At 48.6% G+C, this 20095-nt stretch overlaps 1 protein-coding gene across 2 annotated transcripts in view; it reads left to right on the top strand.

Moving 5' to 3' along the window:
* Positions 1-20095, top strand: part of LOC142385515 (NLR family CARD domain-containing protein 3-like) — a 56440-nt gene that overhangs the window by 12503 nt on the left and 23842 nt on the right. The window contains exons 6-11 of one of the 2 annotated variants that reach the window (XM_075472126.1): positions 3290-3528; positions 4244-6074; positions 7725-7898; positions 8778-8951; positions 10765-10938; positions 13401-13593. In XM_075472126.1, the coding sequence (XP_075328241.1) occupies positions 3290-3528; positions 4244-6074; positions 7725-7898; positions 8778-8951; positions 10765-10938; positions 13401-13593 (2785 nt within the window). Of the gene's footprint in view, positions 1-3289; positions 3529-4243; positions 6075-7724; positions 7899-8777; positions 8952-10764; positions 10939-13400; positions 13594-20095 lie in introns of those variants that run through there. The other variant, XM_075472127.1, reaches the window with a different exon arrangement.

The following is a 20095-nucleotide window of genomic DNA, read 5'->3' as shown; positions in this document are numbered from 1 at the left end:
CTTGCTTGCGCTTGACTCAGAGCGCGGATCTCGAAAACACATGAGAAGCAATACAGAATCATACGCTGCGGACAGCACAGCTTTATGCCAATTACGCACACAGGCTCCACACCTCCACACATGCATCGCGTCTGCAATCATAACTCATTAGGGGAAATCACATTTTGCCAATATTTTAGAGACCCCCCAACATTTCCCAAATCATGTTTTCGGGGGGTCTCGTGTCAGTTTCAGGGGGTCTCGGATCCCCCGAGTCCCCCCGTAGTTCGAACACTGAATATAACCGATGTTGCAAACATGCTGCGCAACACTCACCAATAAGCCATCCATCTTCAACAGCTCCTTCTTGTAAACGAAGGCCCACGGAGCTGTTCTGCAAAATAAAGGAATCGTGCGTCCCCCCCTGGCCATCGGGCAACGACATTGAGAAGCAGCATATCACTGTCGCATATAAGCTGTACATTAATGGAGTGCTTCCCATTCCTATTCACGAAGTTGTATTCGTGCTGTGATGGTGCTTTTAGTGCGACGTGAGTGCAGTCTATTGCTCCTATGACGTTGGGGAACTGCGCGATACCATAAAACCCTAATGTCTGCCTGGCGTGGACCCCCATAAGGGAATCGAATGTAAGTCGGGGCCAAAGAAATAATCGCATCCAACACAGTGGGCAGAATTCGGCTCATGGACGGCTGAGAAATGCCGCATCGATGGCCCCAATTCACGGCAGAGGTCGAGCAATATATGTTTTGGAAATCTGAACCTGCTTAGAAGCCACTCACTACTTTCTGCCAATAAATCTGCACGCTCCCTAAACACGCGCTCCCTCCGTAGCGCACGGTTTTCCAGATCCTCAAGCAATGCAAGATGGGCCATGTTGCGTTCTGAATGGCATGTCCTACGTGTGCCTTTTATACCCATATCAATTCAACTAGGCTGATTATTGTCAGGTCTTCTGGTGAAACAATTATTGTTACACTCTGAATGAAATGCAATGAACGCCAGGTAGGTATAATGCACCGTGCTTTGGAATTGCATAGGCTACGCGGACCCAAATGCCGTCAGACATACTGTAATGCAACAATTGAATGAACATTGTAATATTCCCCTGTGCAGCGATCAACACCATTTGCTGTTTCGTAATTCTACCACTAGGCAATGTGCGTAAGCATGGTCAAAACTGTGCGTAGATTTAGGCACATTTCTAAGTTCAAGTACATGTTCATAAATCCCACACTTTGCTCAGGAATGATCGCACGCACGACTTTATTTTTGGATGGTTTATAAAGTGGTGTGACGTTTCTGCAGTGTTGTTATGTGCTTTGGGCACATTAGTAATTATTTTGGTAATTAATTAGTTTACGTTCATTGGAGGCGCTGTTGGTCCGCCGATAAATAGGCTGGGTTTCGACATGTCGGGGAAATTCCACTTCCACCTTGCCGCTCGCTTCCGCTCGCTCCATCACCAACGGGAACGCGCCTTGACGCGGTGCGCGCTCGTCCAGTCGCGGTAGGCCGCAGCTGACGTATCCAGCCTGTCATGCGGTATTTTTGGTTAGTCTTTGTTTGTTCGTTTTTCTAGTTAGGATTTTGGCCTGGTGGGACCGGTTGTCCTGGTTTCGATCTTTCTTTTGCATTAGGTTCCTTTTTGCTTTAGTCCGGTACTCGTAGGGGCTTCGACGGCCCTGTATAGGGTTGGCCCCCTGCTGTACCGTTTTGTTATATTTGATCGGCTCACCAGGTCCAACTTTTGTTAATACTTTTGGGGTTGTGTTTTTTCTTTTTCTTTCTTTTTTTGGGGCACGGGAAAACTGAGGGAAGTTTAACTCTCTTTTTCTTCACAGAAAATCAAAAGCAGCTGAATCAAGAACTAAAGTTCCAGAGAGTTTAATAATAAAATATATATTTTTGTACCCTCAATCTTGTCTCGTGTCCTCCAAATATGTTGTGCCTTGGTGGCCGTAACAAGTGTGCAAGTTGTTGTTTTACGTGGAAGGTTTATTATTGCCCATTGGCCACCACGTATTTGGTTAGCATGACAGGCTGCGCAAACAGCGCAATCGCCGCACAGGGAGCGCCGATTTGCACCTGTCTGTGTCCTACTGTCAGTATTTGACAACCTCTAGCAATGGGATTGCGCTTCAAATAACCCGGAGTTCCCCTTTAAGTTCAAGAGTGGTAGGTGTTGGGTTTCTCATCCTAATACAGCCAAAGAGGTTTTCCAGGCAGTCCTGGGAGAACCGAGATGTCAGGACGAATGGAAAGCCCTGCGAGAGAAGCTCAGCCTGAATATCCAGAATTGATGATGTGGAAAGTACGACAGCTGACTGCACGGGTTTCCAATGGCCTTTTGCCCCGATAGATATGTTCTTCATCACCCATATGGCCGAGCGCAGATGTGACAGTGCAGCTTGGTATGAATCCTGGTTGACCTGACTCAGTGCCAGACAGGGTGTCTACCTGACATGAGATCAAACCATCTGTTGAAAAAATCTAAGAACCACGCTGTGGTAAGAAGATCTGTGTCAAATCCTTCTGAATGCACTAAGTAGCGCAGTGCGGAGCTCACTCAATGACTGAAACAGTGTAAGGCATTGGACACCTTCATTTTACCAAAGTGGGATGGTGTCAGTGTGTGTTCCTTCAGTTTTGGGGCAAGCTTCAGGGCCCTCAAGCTTCAGGGCCCTCAAGCTTCAGGGCCCTCATTTATCAGGACAAAATGTCCTGATAAAGAGGTTAACCTGCTGCTGTCTCATGTTGCCATGGCAACAGATGGGAGAACAGCACTCAGTGTGATGTCAAACCAAGATGGCTGCGCACAATCTGACGTGGCCCAAGTTTTTTACAGGAGGGTAGATGCTGCCTGCTCAGGCGCACTGGCTCTCACAGAACTTTTTCTTTTAGATTCTGATCATTTCAAGTTTAGTTGAAATGATTCTAAACTCTACTTCCAGTTCAGGAGCAACATGGACCCTGAACAGGACCACGTGTTCGTCAGTGATGTCAGTACACTTATTGGCTCTTTGTGATTACTAAAGAGTTTATTTATTTCTTAATTCTAAAAATAGCAAATGTAGAAATGGTTAGAATTAATTTAAAATCTAATGAAATGTTTTCTGTAGGGCAGCAGCAGTAATATTCACACAGTGAAGTCAGCACATGAACTGAATATTGATCCCAATGTAAAATGCTGCTGCAGGAAGGGTTGAGTTTGTATTCACATAAAAACAGAGTTCATGCCAAAGGGAGTTATTTTAAAGTTATTTTAGTGATGAAGACATGTGTTGACAGAGGGCGGAAGAGGAGCGGTGTTTGTGAGGAGGAGCAGCTGTCCTGCTGTGCTCTGTGTCAGGGCGTCCTGAAGGATCCGGTCTCTACCAGCTGTGGACACTGGTTCTGCAGACAGTGCATCACCTCATACTGGGACCAGTCTGCTCCCTCAGGAGGCTCATACTGGGACCAGTCTGCTTCCTCAGGAGGCTCCTCCTGTCCCCAGTGTGGAGAAAGATCCAGAACCAGAGCTGCACCAGGTCAGATATTTCTGTTAACCCGTTACTACCTGATGCATCACGTGTGTTTTTACCTCATGAAATCAAGTTTGATTTTACACAAAGCTTTGGGTCTGATGGTTTTAATGCAGACACATTGTGGTGTCAAACAGAACAACAACAGTTGTTAGGACCTGACTCACATGGACACAACAGAAGAGACACACCATGAATTAAAGTTAGAGAATCATTTTAATAACTATCATCAGACTGAATTTATACGCCAAATCCAACCTTCATATCACGAGGTGTGGAAATCAGTTAAATCAGAGGTGGATCATATGAGTTGAATTAAACTAAACGAACACAATGACCAAGATGGCAGCACATTGTGTAGAAGAGCAGAGTGATTAGACTGAAATCAGGACTAAAGGAGCCAAAGTAACACAGAAGGAGCCACAGGTGTCCTAAATCACAGAAATCACCTCCCAGCAGGACAGACAGACACTCGTTAATACCACAACCAACCACAAGAGGACCCACGGGGTCATCACAAAGGTCATCAGGAACATCATTTAACATCAGCCTTGTTTTCCTGTTTACTGATCATTTTACTGAGAGGTGGAAGGAAAAGAAAAGTTTTCTGTGTGAAGCCAAAAACATGTTCAACTGGGGTCAGAAAGATAAAGAAGAACAAGTCCTGATGAATTGAATCTACTGTGTTTGTGTTTGGTCTCATTTGTTCTTTGGTCAGCAGATGCTGGTCTGCAGGAGGTTTTAGGTGAACATAAGATGAGTCTGAGGAGGAGATGTGAACATGTGACTGAAGGAAGTGATGGAACAGGAGGTGGAATCCTCCTCAACAGGATCTACACTGTGCTCTACATCACAGAGAGACAGAGTGAAGAGGTTCATACCCAGCATGAGGTGAGGCAGCTGGAGGCGGCTTCCAAGATCCAGAGCCTCCATGACACTCCAATCAGGTGCCACGACATCTTTAAAGCCTTACCTGAGCAACAGGGAGCCATCAGAGTGGTTCTGACCAACGGCGTCGCTGGTGTTGGAAAAACCTTCTCAGTGCTGAAGTTCACTCTGGACTGGGCCGAGGGCCGGGAGAACCAAGATGTCAGTGTGGTGATTCTGCTTTCCTTCAGGGAGCTGAACCTGATCAGAGAGGAGCGGCACAGTCTTCTCACGCTGCTCCATGTTTTCCATCCAACATTACAGAAGCTCCCAGCAGAGCAGCTGGCCGGCTGCACACTTCTGTTCATCTTTGACGGCCTGGATGAAAGCAGACTGTCTCTGGAGTTCAGCAACAGGGAGGTTGTGTCTGATGTCACACAGAAGTCATCAGTCAGCGTGCTGCTGACAAACCTCATCAGGGGGAACCTGCTTCCCTCGGCTCTCGTCTGGATAACTTCCCGACCTGCAGCAGCCAATCGGATCCCTCCTACGTGTGTTGGCAGGGTAACAGAAGTACGAGGCTTCACTGATGCCCAGAAGGAGGAGTACTTCAGGAGGAGATTCAGAGATGAAGAGCTGTCCAGCAGAATCAGCTCCCACATCCAGGCATCCAGGAGCCTCCACATCATGTGTGGAATCCCAGTCTTCTGCTGGATCACTGCTACAGTTCTGGAGCACATGTTGACCACAAAGCAGAGAGCAGAGCTGCCCAAGACCACCACTGACATGTACTCCCACTTCCTGCTGGTTCAGACACAGAGAAAGAAGAACAAGTACCACCAGGGACATGAGACGGGTCCACAGGAGCTGACGGAGGCTGACAGGGACGTTCTTCTGAAGCTGGGGAGGCTGGCGTTTGAACATCTGGAGAAAGGAAACATCATGTTCTACCAGGAAGACCTGGAGCAGTGTGGCCTGGATGTCACAGAGGCATCGCTGTATTCAGGAGTTTGTACAGAGATCTTCAAAAGAGAGTGTGTGATCTTCCAGAAACCAGTTTACTGCTTTGTTCATCTGAGTGTTCAGGAGTTTCTGGCTGCAGTCTACATGATGCACTGTTACACCAACAGCAAGAAAAAAGGGCTGAAGAGCTTCCTGGGATTCACCAACAGGAACACTGAGGTGCTAAAGAGCTTCCTGGGAGAAGACTACAGTGACTCATCTCTGGATGACTTCCTGAAGAGAGTCATGGAGAAATCCCTCAACAGTAAAAATGGCCACCTGGACCTGTTTGTTCGCTTCCTTCATGGCCTCTCTGTGGAGTCCAACCAGAGACTCTTAGCAGGCCTGCTGGGTCAGACACAGAACAGAACACAAATGATAAAAAGAGTCATCAACAACCTGAAGGAGATGAGCATGTCTAACATTTCTCCTGACAGAAGCATCAACATCTTCCACTGTCTGATGGAGATGAACGACCTCTCAGTTCATCAGGAGATCCAAAAGTTCCTGAAGTCAGGGAACAGATCAGAGAAGGAACTCTCTGAGATCCAGTGCTCAGCTCTGGCCTACATGCTGCAGATGTCAGAGGAGGTTCTGGAGGAGTTGGACCTGGAGGAGTACAACACAACAGATGAAGGACGAAGGAGACTGATTCCAGCTGTGAGGAACTGCAGAAAGGCTCGGTGAGTTGTGTTCATTGACTTCATGAGTCAGTGTAGATTAGTAGTTTAGTTCCCTAAAAGCCTTTTCTGCACATGAACACCAGAGATGTTCTGGAGATGTTTCCCATAGTTGCTGGTCACATGTGCTTCACAGCAGCAGACTTACTGTTGGAGGCAGGAAGCCAACATTAACCTGCTGTTTCCACTGTTTCCCATGTGGGCCGGCTTTACACCCACATGGCCAGTCCCCAACACATCCAGAAGCTAAGAAATCTGGCCAGTTTCTGAAATCACCACATAAAGAATGTTTCCATGCCAACCTGACTCACAGGAGAGAATATTTGACAGATTGGGCACAGCTCCCAGCTCACTGGAAATAATGCAACAGAAATCTGTGGGAATATGTTGAAAGAAGTATTTTGGGGGTTTAAAGTTTTACTGAACTGGATCATTAAAATAAAGGTAAATTCTGATCATTGGATCAGCAGAAGGTTTTATGTGTGAGCTGCCTCAGTCAGGTTATTTCATCGTTGGCTGTTGGAGGTATTGATTGTGAAAACTTTGGCTCAACAGTCTCTGCTGTCATATCTTTTACTTCATAATGTGCCGCACATTTTCAATGGGAGACAGGTGTGGACTGCAGGCGGGCCAGTTTAGTTCCTGCACTCTGTTACTATGAAGCCACGCTGCTGGCACACCTGCAGAATGTGGCCTGGCATCGTCTTGCTGAAATAAGCAGGGACGTCCCTGAAAAAGACGTTGCTTGGATGGCAGCATATGTTGCTCCTGTTTGGAGCTTTCAGCATTAATGGCGCCTTCACAGATGTGCAGGTTACCCACGCCATGGGCACAGCCCCACACTATCACAGATGCTGGCTTTGGAACTTCGCTCTGATAACAGTCTGGATGCTCCTTTTCCTCTTTAGCCCGGAGGACACGACGTCCATGATTTCCTTTTATATATACAGATTAGATATATTAAGACATCGATCTGCAGTGAAATGTAGACGCCATCATCTAAGAAGACGGCATGAACTGTGGCCTTTGCACAGAATGTAAATGTACGAGTTGGAAGTTCAAAGCGTACAGCATACAGTGTTGGAACTGATATCTACGGAGACATAATGATGTTGCTCTGTGGCAGCTTTCAGACCCACGGAGAAGCTAACTGGTGCTTAGAAGCTTCTTAGAGTGGATTCTTCCTGTATATGGGTTTGAACAGTCCCAGCTGACAGTGGTTAGCAAAGAGATCGTCTTTCAGCTGTAAATGTTCACTAAGCTGAACTTTTTATAAAGATTTTGGAGTCATATAAAATATGTAAGAATGTAAAAATGGTTTTCTGAACAAGACGTCTTTATTCTGATTTTGGGATCAGATCAGACATGTTTTCAGTCTAAATGTGACACCACATTTCCTTCTTTATCTGCAGATTAGAGAAAATAATGAAGAACAGTCTGTTTAAAGGTGCTCAGGTCTGAGAAGAGATTAATGGTGTCGTGTCAAACACAGGAAGATGAGATGAGATCAATCACAGATGTGAAGAACAGATGTTCATGAGCGGACATTACATTCACATCACTGTGTTCAGTTAGAATATGAGTTCAGTTAGTGTTTATAGTGCAGATTGTCTGATTTTAGTAGAACTGACTTTACATTTTCTCTCATCACAGACTTGCTGGTTGTAAACTCTCAGAGTCTGACTGTGAAGTTGTGGCCTCTGCTTTAAAGTCCAACCCCTCCCATCTGAAACAACTGGACCTGAGTAACAACAACCTGTCGGATCCAGCAGTGAAACATCTGTCTGCTGGACTGGAAAGTCCAAACTGCAGACTGGAGACTCTGAGGTCAGTTCACTGCAGCTCTTTTAGTTCTTCTGTTTTAGTTTAAAAGATTTAGTGATGTGTGGAAGTATCCAAATATTCAGTGTTTCCACATGTCTGAATTAATCTTCCCTTACATCTTTTTCACCTGCCAAAGCAATTCTTTCCTCACTTTCAGAGAATGAAGCAGAGCTGTTTCCACAGAGGCTGAATGAAGGAGACATTTGTACGCTCAGCAGTTTATCAGAGAGCAGTAACTCAGATTTAAGTTGAAGAAGAACAGATCTGTAGCTTCAGCTTTGTAGCTTCAGCTTTGTAGCTTCCTGCTGGAGATGGGGGAGGTCTCCCAACCATCAGCCTCAAACTCCACTGATTCTGATAGTTAGTCAAAGCGTCCATCAGCATCCATTAATCAGCCAAACTGATCAATCAGTCCACCTCTGGATGGTTCCAACACTTTTCTAAGGCTCTGTAATGTTTGGACTGACTGAGATATTCAAACACAACAAGTCACAGTAACAAGTTCTGCTGCTGTCGACTCTTTAAAGAAGTTTGATTCCATGATTCCATTAAACATCACTGCACCATGTTTTTGTGCCTTTAACCTTCAATAAAACAGTGAACCTGATCTCCATTTCTATCAGTTTGTTCCCATTTGCTCCAAAGTTCCTCCTGACGTTTGTTTTCTTTGAAACTTGAATCATTTGGCTGCACAACATGAGTTTGTATGGATGGAGCCACTGGTGGAGCTGGCAGAGTTTAAGAGCTGAAGTCACTCCGTCTTTATTGAAGCAGCAGCATGTTGTCATTAATATTAATGAGAGCTCTTTTTCACTTGTTCTGTTTGACTGTTTTAACCTGCATCCTGTTGGCTTCAGCTCACATGTTTTATTCTTTATTCAGATTGAGGAACTGCAGTTTGTCAGAGATCAGCTGTGCTTCTGTGGTCTCTGCTCTGAAGTCCAACCCCTCCCATCTGACAGAACTGGACCTGAGTCTGAACATCATCAGTGACACTGCAGCGAAGGAGCTGTGCAGCTTTCTGCAGAGTCCTCACTGTGGACTGAAGACTCTGAGGTCAGACACCATGTTTTAGTTGTTTGTTCAGATTAATATGATGTGAAAGTTGTGCTGGTCTTCATGGTAAAGTCTGTTTTCTTCTTCAGTGGTTTAGTTGATGAAATGATGATTCATTAAATAATGAGAAAACACACTGAATCTGTCAGACAGAAACAAATCTAGAATCACTGGCTGATGCTTCTAGAGCTCCAGAGTTGGTGAATATGTCTGGCTGAAACAATAACAACAGTTTGGAGCAGCAAAACTCCAAAAGCCCGTTAATCAGCTGATACTAACAAACTCCCCTCCAACACTGTTGGAAATGAACAATCTTTGACTTGGTTAGAAAGCAGCTTTCATCACAGCAGCAGTTATCTTCAGTCAGATTCATTCATGATGACAAAATCCAGCCAAAAAGCTTCTCCCACTGATAACTGAAAGGAAATCACTTTCAGTTGAGCTTTATTTCATGAATTCTATCAATAATTCCCTCTGTTACACAATGTCAAGTCCAACTGAAAGTGATGCTGACATTTAGTGACTGTGAGGAAAACACAAAGAAGAGTTTATCAGAAGAAGAATAACATGATTGGACGATGGATGGAAGAAAAGCTGTGAGCAAACTTGTTGCTAGGTAACAGCAGATGGAAGGAGGCTGTGAGTGTGTGTGAGCAGCTTTTATATCAGGTGAGAAATGTGTGAAAACATGGAGCAGAGTCAGTGTTTGATAGCTGTGCAGCCAAAGAGAAGCTGAACAGGTGAAGTGCTGCGACCCTGTGCAGGTGAGCCCAACACAGACACAAAGGATGATCACTGAGCTGCCATGAAGGAGGGAGGCAGGGACTGCTTCATCACTGCAGATACATGCTGTTCTGTTCCCCTGCTGGCTGTGTGGGAGCTGTTCCCACCTGTTTTATTCAGTAAGAGCTCAGAGTTGCTGTGAGCAGCATGTGAGTGAATGCAGGCTGAGAAACAGCAGATAAGAAACATGAAGCTTCATCAGTTTCTCTGAGGAACAAAAAAACAGATTCAAAGTGAAAAAAAGTGCAGCAGACGTTTATTTCAGTTTAATGTAAAGTTCATTCTTCTTTCATAGTGTTTTTATTTCCACTTTAGTCTCATTTCTTCATATTTGAGATGTTTTCTGTTTTCAGATTCAAACTTTCTGTCAGATTCTGAACTTTTTTCCACCTTCTGATCCGTTTTGTCACTTTCAAACTTTTGCTGCTGACCAGCTTTGAGAGCCAGGACGTCAGCTGACAGGGGGGTTAAATCCTGACTGCCAGAATACCTGACTGATTCTGATAGTTAGTCAAAGCGTCCATCAGCATCCATTAATCAGCCAAACTGATCAATCAGTCCACCTCTGGATGGTTCCAACACTTTTCTAAGGCTCTGTAATGTTTGGACTGACTGAGATATTCAAACACAACAAGTCACAGTAACAAGTTCTGCTGCTGTCGACTCTTTAAAGAAGTTTGATTCCATGATTCCATTAAACATCACTGCACCATGTTTTTGTGCCTTTAACCTTCAATAAAACAGTGAACCTGATCTCCATTTCTATCAGTTTGTTCCCATTTGCTCCAAAGTTCCTCCTGACATGTTTGTTTTCTTTGAAACTTGAATCATTTGGCTGCACAACCTGAGTTTGTATGGATGGAGCCACTGGTGGAGCTGGCAGAGTTTAAGAGCTGAAGTCACTCCGTCTTTATTGAAGCAGCAGCATGTTGTCATTAATATTAATGAGAGCTCTTTTTCACTTGTTCTGTTGGACTGTTGTAACCTGCATCCTGTTGGCTTCAGCTCACATGTTTTATTCTTTATTCAGATTGGAGCGCTGCAGTTTGTCAAAGAGCAGCTGTGCTTCTGTGGTCTCTGCTCTGAAGTCCAACCCCTCACATCTGACAGAACTGGACCTGAGTCTGAACACCATCAGTGACTCTGCAGCGAAGGAGCTGTGCAGCTTTCTGCAGAGTCCTCACTGTGGACTGAAGACTCTGAGGTCAGACACCATGTTTTAGTTGTTTGTTCAGATTAATATGATGTGAAAGTTGTGCTGGTCTTCATGGTAAAGTCTGTTTTCTTCTTCAGTGGTTTAGTTGATGAAATGATGATTCATTAAATAATGAGAAAACACAGTGAATCTGTCAGACAGAAACAAATCTAGAATCACTGGCTGATGCTTCTAGAGCTCCAGAGTTGGGGAATATTTCTGTCTGAAACAATAACAACAGTTTGGAGCAGCAGAACTCCAAAAGCCCGTTAATCAGCTGATACTAACAAACTCCCCTCCAACACTGTTGGAAATGAACAATCTTTGACTTGGTTAGAAAGCAGCTTTCATCACAGCAGCAGTTATCTTCAGTCAGATTCATTCATGATGACAAAATCCAGCCAAAAAGCTTCTCCCACTAATAACTGAAAGGAAATCACTTTCAGTTGAGCTTTATTTCATGAATTCTATCAATAATTCCCTCTGTTACACAATGTCAAGTCCAACTGAAAGTGATGCTGACATTTAGTGACTGTGAGGAAAACACAAAGAAGAGTTTATCAGAAGAAGAATAACATGATTGGACGATGGATGGAAGAAAAGCTGTGAGCTAACTTGTTGCTAGGTAACAGCAGATGGAAGGAGGCTGTGAGTGTGTGTGAGCAGCTTTCCATCAGGTGAGAAATGTGTGAAAACATGCAGCAGAGTCAGTGTTTGATAGCTGTGCAGCCAAAGAGAAGCTGAACAGGTGAAGTGCTGCGACCCTGTGCAGGTGAGCCCAACACAGACACAAAGGATGATCACTGAGCTGCCATGAAGGAGGGAGGCAGGGACTGCTGCATCACTGCAGATACATGCTGTTCTGTTCCCCTGCTGGCTGTGTGGGAGCTGTTCCCACCTGTTTTATTCAGTAAGAGCTGAGAGTTGCTGTGAGCAGCATGTGAGTGAATGCAGGCTGAGAAACAGCAGATAAGAAACATGAAGCTTCATCAGTTTCTCTGAGGAACAAAAAACCAGATTCAAAGTGAAAAAAAGTGCAGCAGACGTTTATTTCAGTTTGAATGTAAAGTTCATTCATCTTTCATAGTGTTTTATTTCCACTTTAGTCTCATTTCTTCATATTTGAGATGTTTTCTGTTTTCAGATTAAAACTTTCTGTCAAATTCTGAACTTTTTTCCACCTTCTGATCCGTTTTTTCACTTTGAAACTTTTTTTTTTTTTTTTTTTTTACCTTTATTTATCCAGGAAGGTCCCATTGAGGTGTGAAACCTCTTCTCACAGGGAGTCCTGGCCAAGACGGCATATGCACATGCATAAGACATAAAGACAAACAAATATTAGACAAAGGCTAGTAAGCCAGACAGGCAAGCACTAAAAAAAGGAAAAAAAGTGAAAAGAAAAGCAAACACACAACAGACAGGAATACAGGGGACCACAAAAGACACAGAATGACATAAAAAAAAAAAACAATAAAACTGATAACCTAAAAACAGTGACACTCCTCTACCAAAGTTGTATTCAAAAGATTTTTAAAAGCATCTATAGAGGGGACAGATTCCAAGTTTAAGATATTTTGGAGGTTATTCCAAGCATATGGGGCATATGAACTAAAAGAAGTCTTGCCTAGTACAGTACGTACAGTAGGAATATTTAACATTATTTTATTTCCTGACCTAGTGCCATAGGAACTGGTTTGGTGTGACAACAGACAGTTGATGTATGATGGGAGTTTACCAACCAATGCCTTCGCAATAAAAATGAGTGAATGGATTTTTCTCCTGAGTGGTAGTGAAGTCCATGATACCATTTCATATAGTGTGCAGTGATGTGTTCTCATGTTTGCATTAGTGATGAAACGCAGCGCTGCTGACCTGCTTTGAGAGCCAGGACGTCAGCTGACAGGGGGGTTAAATCCTGACTGCCAGAATACCTGACTGATTCTGATAGTTAGTCAAAGCGTCCATCAGCATCCATTAATCAGCCAAACTGATCAATCAGTCCACCTCTGGATGGTTCCAACACTTTTCTAAGGCTCTGTAATGTTTGGACTGACTGAGATATTCAAACACAACAAGTCACAGTAACAAGTTCTGCTGCTGTCGACTCTTTAAAGAAGTTTGATTCCATGATTCCATTAAACATCACTGCACCATGTTTTTGTGCCTTTAACCTTCAATAAAACAGTGAACCTGATCTCCATTTCTATCAGTTTGTTCCCATTTGCTCCAAAGTTCCTCCTGACATGTTTGTTTTCTTTGAAACTTGAATCATTTGGCTGCACAACATGAGTTTGTATGGATGGAGCCACTGGTGGAGCTGGCAGAGTTTAAGAGCTGAAGTCACTCCGTCTTTATTGAAGCAGCAGCATGTTGTCATTAATATTAATGAGAGCTCTTTTTCACTTGTTCTGTTGGACTGTTTTAACCTGCATCCTGTTGGCTTCAGCTCACATGTTTTATTCTTTATTCAGATTGGAGCTCTGCGGTTTGTCAGAGATCAGCTGTGCTTCTGTGGTCTCTGCTCTGAAGTCCAACCCCTCCCATCTGACAGAACTGGACCTGAGCTACAACAACATCAGTGACTCTGCAGCGAAGGAGCTGCGCAGCTTTCTGCAGAGTCCTCACTGTGGACTGAAGACTCTGAGGTCAGACACCATGTTTTAGTTGTTTGTTCAGATTAATATGATGTGAAAGTTGTGCTGGTCTTCATGGTAAAGTCTGTTTTCTTCTTCAGTGGTTTAGTTGATGAAATGATGATTCATTAAATAATGAGAAAACACAGTGAATCTGTCAGACAGAAACAAATCTAGAATCACTGGCTGATGCTTCTAGAGCTCCAGAGTTGGTGAATAGTTCTGGCTGAAACAGTAACAACAGTTTGGAGCAGCAAAACTCCAAAAGCCCGTTAATCAGCTGATACTAACAAACTCCCCTCCAACACTGTTGGAAATGAACAATCTTTGACTTGGTTAGAAAACAGCTTTCATCACAGCAGCAGTTATCTTCAGTCAGATTCATTCATGATGACAAAATCCAGCCAAAAACCTTCTCCCACTAATAACTGAAAGGAAATCACTTTCAGTTGAGCTTTATTTCATGAATTCTATCAATAATTCCCTCTGTTACACAATGTCAAGTCCAACTGAAAGTGATGCTGACATTTAGTGACTGTGAGGAAAACACAAAGAAGAGTTTATCAGAAGAAGAATAACATGATTGGACGATGGATGGAAGAAAAGCTGTGAGCTAACTTGTTGCTAGGTAACAGCAGATGGAAAGCAGGCTGTGAGTGTGTGTGAGCAGCTTTCCATCAGGTGAGAAATGTGTGAAAACATGGAGCAGAGTCAGTGTTTGATAGCTGTGCAGCCAAAGAGAAGCTGAACAGGTGAAGTGCTGCGACCCTGTGCAGGTGAGCCCAACACAGACACAAAGGATGATCACTGAGCTGCCATGAAGGAGGGAGGCAGGGACTGCTTCATCACTGCAGATACATGCTGTTCTATTTCATCCTTACTGACCGCCAGAGGTGGTTCTTTCAAGCACTGAATGATACATCTCGCGCATGCGCAGGTCGAGTGTTTATACCAACAACGTCACTCGTGACCCCCTGCTGACCCCGGAGAGCCTATATCTTCCGGCAACATCAGCAGGTCGGTTCCTTTCATCTTGTCGCTCGCAGGTATTACCGCGTCTGCATATGAGACGAATTTCCAAAACCATTTTATTACTTCATTGTTCGCTGCTGGTGGTCTCGCGACGTCCCGTCTAAGCTGCGAGCTGCTCGCCCTTCAGAGACCGCAACGAACTGCGGAGAGGTCTGTAACCTGGTGTTTTCCTCGGCTGATGAAGTGTATTGCCAGCTGTTACAAGCGCCGGTCTAGGCAGCGTGCTCGCTCCTTCTCGCGGTGCTGTGCGCCGCACGTGAGTAACAGTCTGTTTATAGTTACGTTGTCGGCGAAGGCTAATTGCTAGCCCTCTCCCGGCACTGTGACCTGCCTATGTTAAAGCGGCCAACTCGGTTGTGCCGGTTTGTTCTTTGTTGCTGCTATTGTTCTGCCCCTCTCCTGGTGTAAGGCGGCGTTTGCGCCCCCCGCTCCCAGCACAGGCGGCCTATAGTGGTTGTCGGTGAAGGGTCCGTTTGCGGCTCCCTCTCCCGGCATCCACCTATAGCTAATAGAACTTGCACTAGCCCCTCTCCTGGTGACGGCGGCGCGTGCGCCCCCCGCTCCCAGCACAGGTGGCCTATAGTGGTTGTAGGTGAAGGCACCGTTTGCGGCTCCCTCTCCCGGCATCCACCTATAGCTAATAGAACTTGCACTAGCCCCTCTCCTGGTGACGGCGGCGCGTGCGCCCCCCGCTCCCAGCACAGGTGGCCTATAGTGGTTGTCGGCGAAGGCACCATTTGCAGCTCCCTCTCCCGGCATCCATCTATAGACAGTGTATAAATACAGCAATAGCCCCTCTCCTGGTGACGGCGGCGTTTGCTGCCCCCCTCTCCCAGCATCCATCTATAGTTGGATTAATAATTACATACATATTTCACAGAAATATATTGTGTATATATATATAGAGCTGGTGGTCCCAACATGGATGACAACCACTCCTGCTCGGCCTGTATGGCTCCTCTACAGCTTGAGGATGGCCATGATCTGTGTCCCTCGTGCCTTGGCCTCGGACATCTTAGGCAGGGTCTTTCAGACGAGTCCTGCATGAACTGTGGTATCTTGCCTCATGCTGTCAGAGCTGCTAGGCTGGCTGAGGTAGAGCGCCTGTTGGGCCCTCCCTTGTCTCCCCAGTTGACCCCCGACCAGCGGCTGGCCCCGGTTCGGTCTAGCCGACCCCGGCGTCGGCCTGCTGAGACTGCAGGCCACACCTCCGGGAAGAGGGCTAAGGGGTCTGGGCTTACTTCCAGAGTGGATCAGCTGACAGCGGAGCTTGACCGCATGAAGTCCCTTCTCCTGGCCCTCCAACCTGGGGCTGGGGCAACCCAGCCAGGTGCCCTTGTTCCTCCGACGGCCTCCTTAAGCGGGCCGGAGGAGGATGCGTTTTCCATAGCAGCTTCGGCTACTATGTTTCAGGACTACGCGTCAGGCGTGTTCCCGGGAGACGAAGCCTCCCGTCCCTCTGCAGCGGGCTCCCTTTCTTCAGCCCGTAGCTCTGCGGGTGGTATCGAGGACTGCTCTATGGGAGCCGCCATTCGTACGGCTCTAGCCAGGCTGCAGCTGGACGTGCCGCAGGCTCAGCCAGCTTCGGCCAGTGCCTTTTTCAGGCACTCCTCACCCCCCGCTGAATTAACTGTGCCTCCATCAGAAGAGTATCTGAGGGAATTACAGACATTCTGGAGGGACCCTAGGGCCCCTACCCGTCCGACAGCTGATGCTCGGACCCTGGCAGCCATGCAGGACGCATCCAAGTTCGGCCTGGACCGCATGCCAGCGGTTGAGCCCACTATAGCCGCCCTGATCGTCTCACCCGATGAGGCTCTGAGACAGGAGGCGAGGTCCTCGCCCCCAGTGCCGGCTTACGGATGATTTGCTGTCGAGGGCCTATGAGGCGGCGGCACGCATGGCTTGCATGGGTAATTCCATGTCCCACCTGCTGCTCGCACTGTCATCATCCCTGCAGGAGACTGAGCTGGACACTTCTGTCCACAGTGTTACTGACGCCTCTCTACAGGCCTTTGCACTGATGTCTAGGGAGTTGGGACGGGTAATGGCAACTCTCGTTCAGGCTCGCCGCCAGGTTTGGTTGGCGCAGTACCCTCTCTCGGAGGCCTGCAGAAGAACCCTCCGCAGTTTTCCGGTGGAACCGGGGGAGCTGTTTGGTTCCGCGGCTCTGGAAGCCCTCGAGCGCACGGTCCAAGCTGGGAAGACCCGACAGCAGCTGTCTGAGCTTCACAGAAGCGTGCCGCCGCCTGGCAACCCTAGGGGCCGTCCAGCTGCCCCACAGCGCGGCACCCACTCACAGGCCAGGGGCCTCCCTCGGCCCCAGTACTCACGCCCACAGCCTGCTCAGCGGCAGGCGCAGTCCTTTCGGGCGCCTGAGCGACTGCCCCCTGGGCAACCTCAGGTCTCACGTACTGCCCGTCGTGCCCCTGGAGCCTCTAGAGGTCGGGGGCCCGACGCTGAGGCCACGGGGCCGACCGTTGGCTTTTTTTCCCAGCAGCAGCTCAGCTACTGGGCTGCTTCCACCAGGGACCCGTGGGTTCTTTCCACCTTGACCCACGGGTACAAACTTCAGTTCCGACGTCGGCCCCTGACCATGGCCGAGTCAGGATGACTGTCATCCGCGACCCGGCGAAAGCCCGAGCCCTCGCCCAGGGGCTGTTCGTCCTCCTGGGCAAGGGTGCCATTGAACCGGTAGATCCCCTGTTGCACCCCGGGAGGTTCTACTCAACTTACTTTCTGGTAGCAAAGAAAGATGGCGGATTCCGACCTATCCTCGACCTCAGGAACCTCAACAGGTTCCTGAAGGCCTTGAGGTTCCATATGTTGACCACTGCAGAGGTTCTGCGTACGGTCTCCAGAGGGGAGTGATTTACCTCCATAGACCTGGAGGATGCCTACTTTACCGTTCTGTGGCGCCACACCATCGGCAGTTTCTGCGATTCGCCTTTCAGGGGCGTCATTTCCAGTTCAGGGTGCTCCCGTTTGGTCTCTCCCTCTCCCCACGGGTGTTCACCAGGTGTGTGACGGCAGCCCTCTCGCACCTACAGTCGCGGGGCATGAAGATCTTGCCGTATCTGGACGACTGGCTCGTCTGTGCGCCGTCCCAGTCTCAGGTGGCCCTCGACACGACGTGTCTTCTTTCCCATGTGGCCCGTTTGGGCCTCAGGGTAAATTTTACGAAGAGTGGCCTGGCCCCATCACAGAGCACGGTTTTTCTTGGGGTGACCCTTGATGCGGTCACCATGACGGCCTGCCCGTCGCCACGGCTGGTGGACGACATCCTCCGCCGCCTCCTCCCGTTTCGGAAAGGCAGGCGGTTCCACTACGTGGAGTTCTTACGCGTCCTGGGGACACTGACAGCTGCGGCTGCCGTGGTCCCTTTAGGATTGCTGTCGCTGCGTCCCCTCCAGAGGTGGTTGCACAACTTTCATCTGGATGCCAGGAGACACCGGCACAGGAGGCTCGCAGTGTCCCACCGTTGCCTTCTTGCCCTGGCCCCGTGGAGGGAGCGTCCGTTTCTCCTCCAGGGCATGCCCATGGGCTCCATTGCATCCCGTCGCGAGACAGTCACGGCGGATGCCTCCCTCTCGGGGTGGGGCGCCGTGTGGCGCCTCCCTTTCTTGAGGGGCCGACATGTACTTGTGCGGTCGGACAATGTTTCGGCCGTCTCCCACATAAACCACCAAGGTGGCACCAGGTCTGCACTGCTGCTGCAGGCATCCCGGGACCTCCTGCTGTGGGCAGCACCACGCTTAGCCAGCCTAAGGGCAATGTATTTGCCCGGGGAACGCAACCAGACGGCAGACTTGCTCTCCCGTTGCAAGCCTCCGCCGGGGGAGTGGCAGCTTCATCCGGAGGTGGTGCTCAATATCTGGACCACCTTCGGCAGAGCAAACGTGGACCTCTTTGCCTCAGAAGAGTCGACCCGTTGCCCCCTCTGGTTCTCCCGGACAGAGGAGAGCAGTCCACTGGGCCAGGGTGCTCTTGCCCACGACTGGCTAGAGGTTCTCCTCTATGCTTTCCCGCCGATCCCTCTGATAGTCCCTACGCTACAGAGGCTCCTCCAGCAGGGCCACAGGCTGCTGTTGGTAGCCCCCTTTTGGCCAGGGAGGACGTGGTTTCCACTGCTGCACAGGCTCTGCAGCGGTTCCCCGTGGCGCCTCCCCGACAGGAGGGATCTCCTGTCTCAGTGGCAGGGTCGGATCTGGCATCCCGACCCTTCCCGCCTGCAGCTGTGGGTCTGGCCACTGCAGGGCCCGACCCGCTGCTGACTGAGTGCTCTGGCGATGTCTGCCATACCATCCTAAACGCGAGGGCACCTTCTACCCGGGCGCTTTATGAACAGAGGTGGCGGCTGTTCGCTACATGGTGCTTGGACGGAGGTTAGGACCCTGTGCACTGTCCTGTCCCTAGGATTCTGGAGTTCCTCCAGTCACTCCTGGATGACGGCCGGTCCCCCGCTACCCTGAGGGTGTATGTGGCGGCCATTTCCTCTTGGCATGCTCGAGTGGATAACGGCACGGTAGGGAGCCACAGATTGGTGTCCCTTTTCCTGAAAGGTGCACGGCGGTGCGCCCCCCACGAGTGCGGCGCACCCCGCCATGGGATCTGCACCTGGTGCTTGGCGCTCTGTGCTCGCCTCCCTTTGAACCCCTTGCTCAGGCAGGGCTGAGGTGGGTCTCCGCCAAGACTGCCTTTCTCCTCGCTATCGCATCAGCGAAGCGCGTCGGGGAGCTGCATGCTCTGTCGGTGAGCGACTCCTGCATGAGGTGGAACTCGGATGGCTCGGGGGTTTCCCTATGGCCAAACTCCGCCTTTCTCCCGATGGTGCTGTCTTCATCGAACCTCAACAGACCTATCCACCTGGCACAGTTTGTTCCCCCGGAGGGGGAGGACAGGTTACGCCTACTGTGCCCTGTGCGGGCTCTGAGAGCCTACGTGGCCGCGACTGCCGGTATCAGGCAGTCGGACCAGCTCTTCCTCTGCTATGTTGGCCCTCGGAGGGGCTGTGCGCTCTCTAAACAGCGACTGTCCCACTGGGTGGTGGACGCCATCACCCAGGCATATAAGGGAAGTGGGCACCCCCCGCCAGCTGGGGTGAGCTGCCACTCCACCAGAGCTGTCTCGACCTCATGGGCAGCCCTACGGGGCGTTCCCCTGGAAGACATATGTGAGGCAGCATCATGGGCGTCACCGAGTACCTTCTCCAGGTTCTATCGAGTGAATGTTGCCACTCCCCACCCGTTGGCTGTGGTCCTACTGCCCGACTCTGCTGCTTCCTCTCAGTGAAGTGAGTAGGTGCTGGATTCCTCGTGACTTTTCTGGTATGAGTCATCCAGTGCTTGAAAGCACCGCCTCTGGCGGTCAGTAAGGATGAAATAGAACGAAAGTTACGTATGTCACTACGGTTCTATGAATCCTGGATGACCGCCAGAGCGTTCTGTCACTCAGAATCCTCGTGTACTCGCGACAAGATTCTGTAGGAACCGACCTGCTGA

The sequence above is a fragment of the Odontesthes bonariensis genome, chromosome 8 (genome assembly GCF_027942865.1).
Source record: "Odontesthes bonariensis isolate fOdoBon6 chromosome 8, fOdoBon6.hap1, whole genome shotgun sequence".
In the NCBI taxonomy this organism is placed as follows: Eukaryota; Metazoa; Chordata; class Actinopteri; order Atheriniformes; family Atherinopsidae; genus Odontesthes; species Odontesthes bonariensis.
Note: the sequence above shows the minus strand (reverse complement) of the source record. Positions and strands in the feature narration are given on the sequence as shown.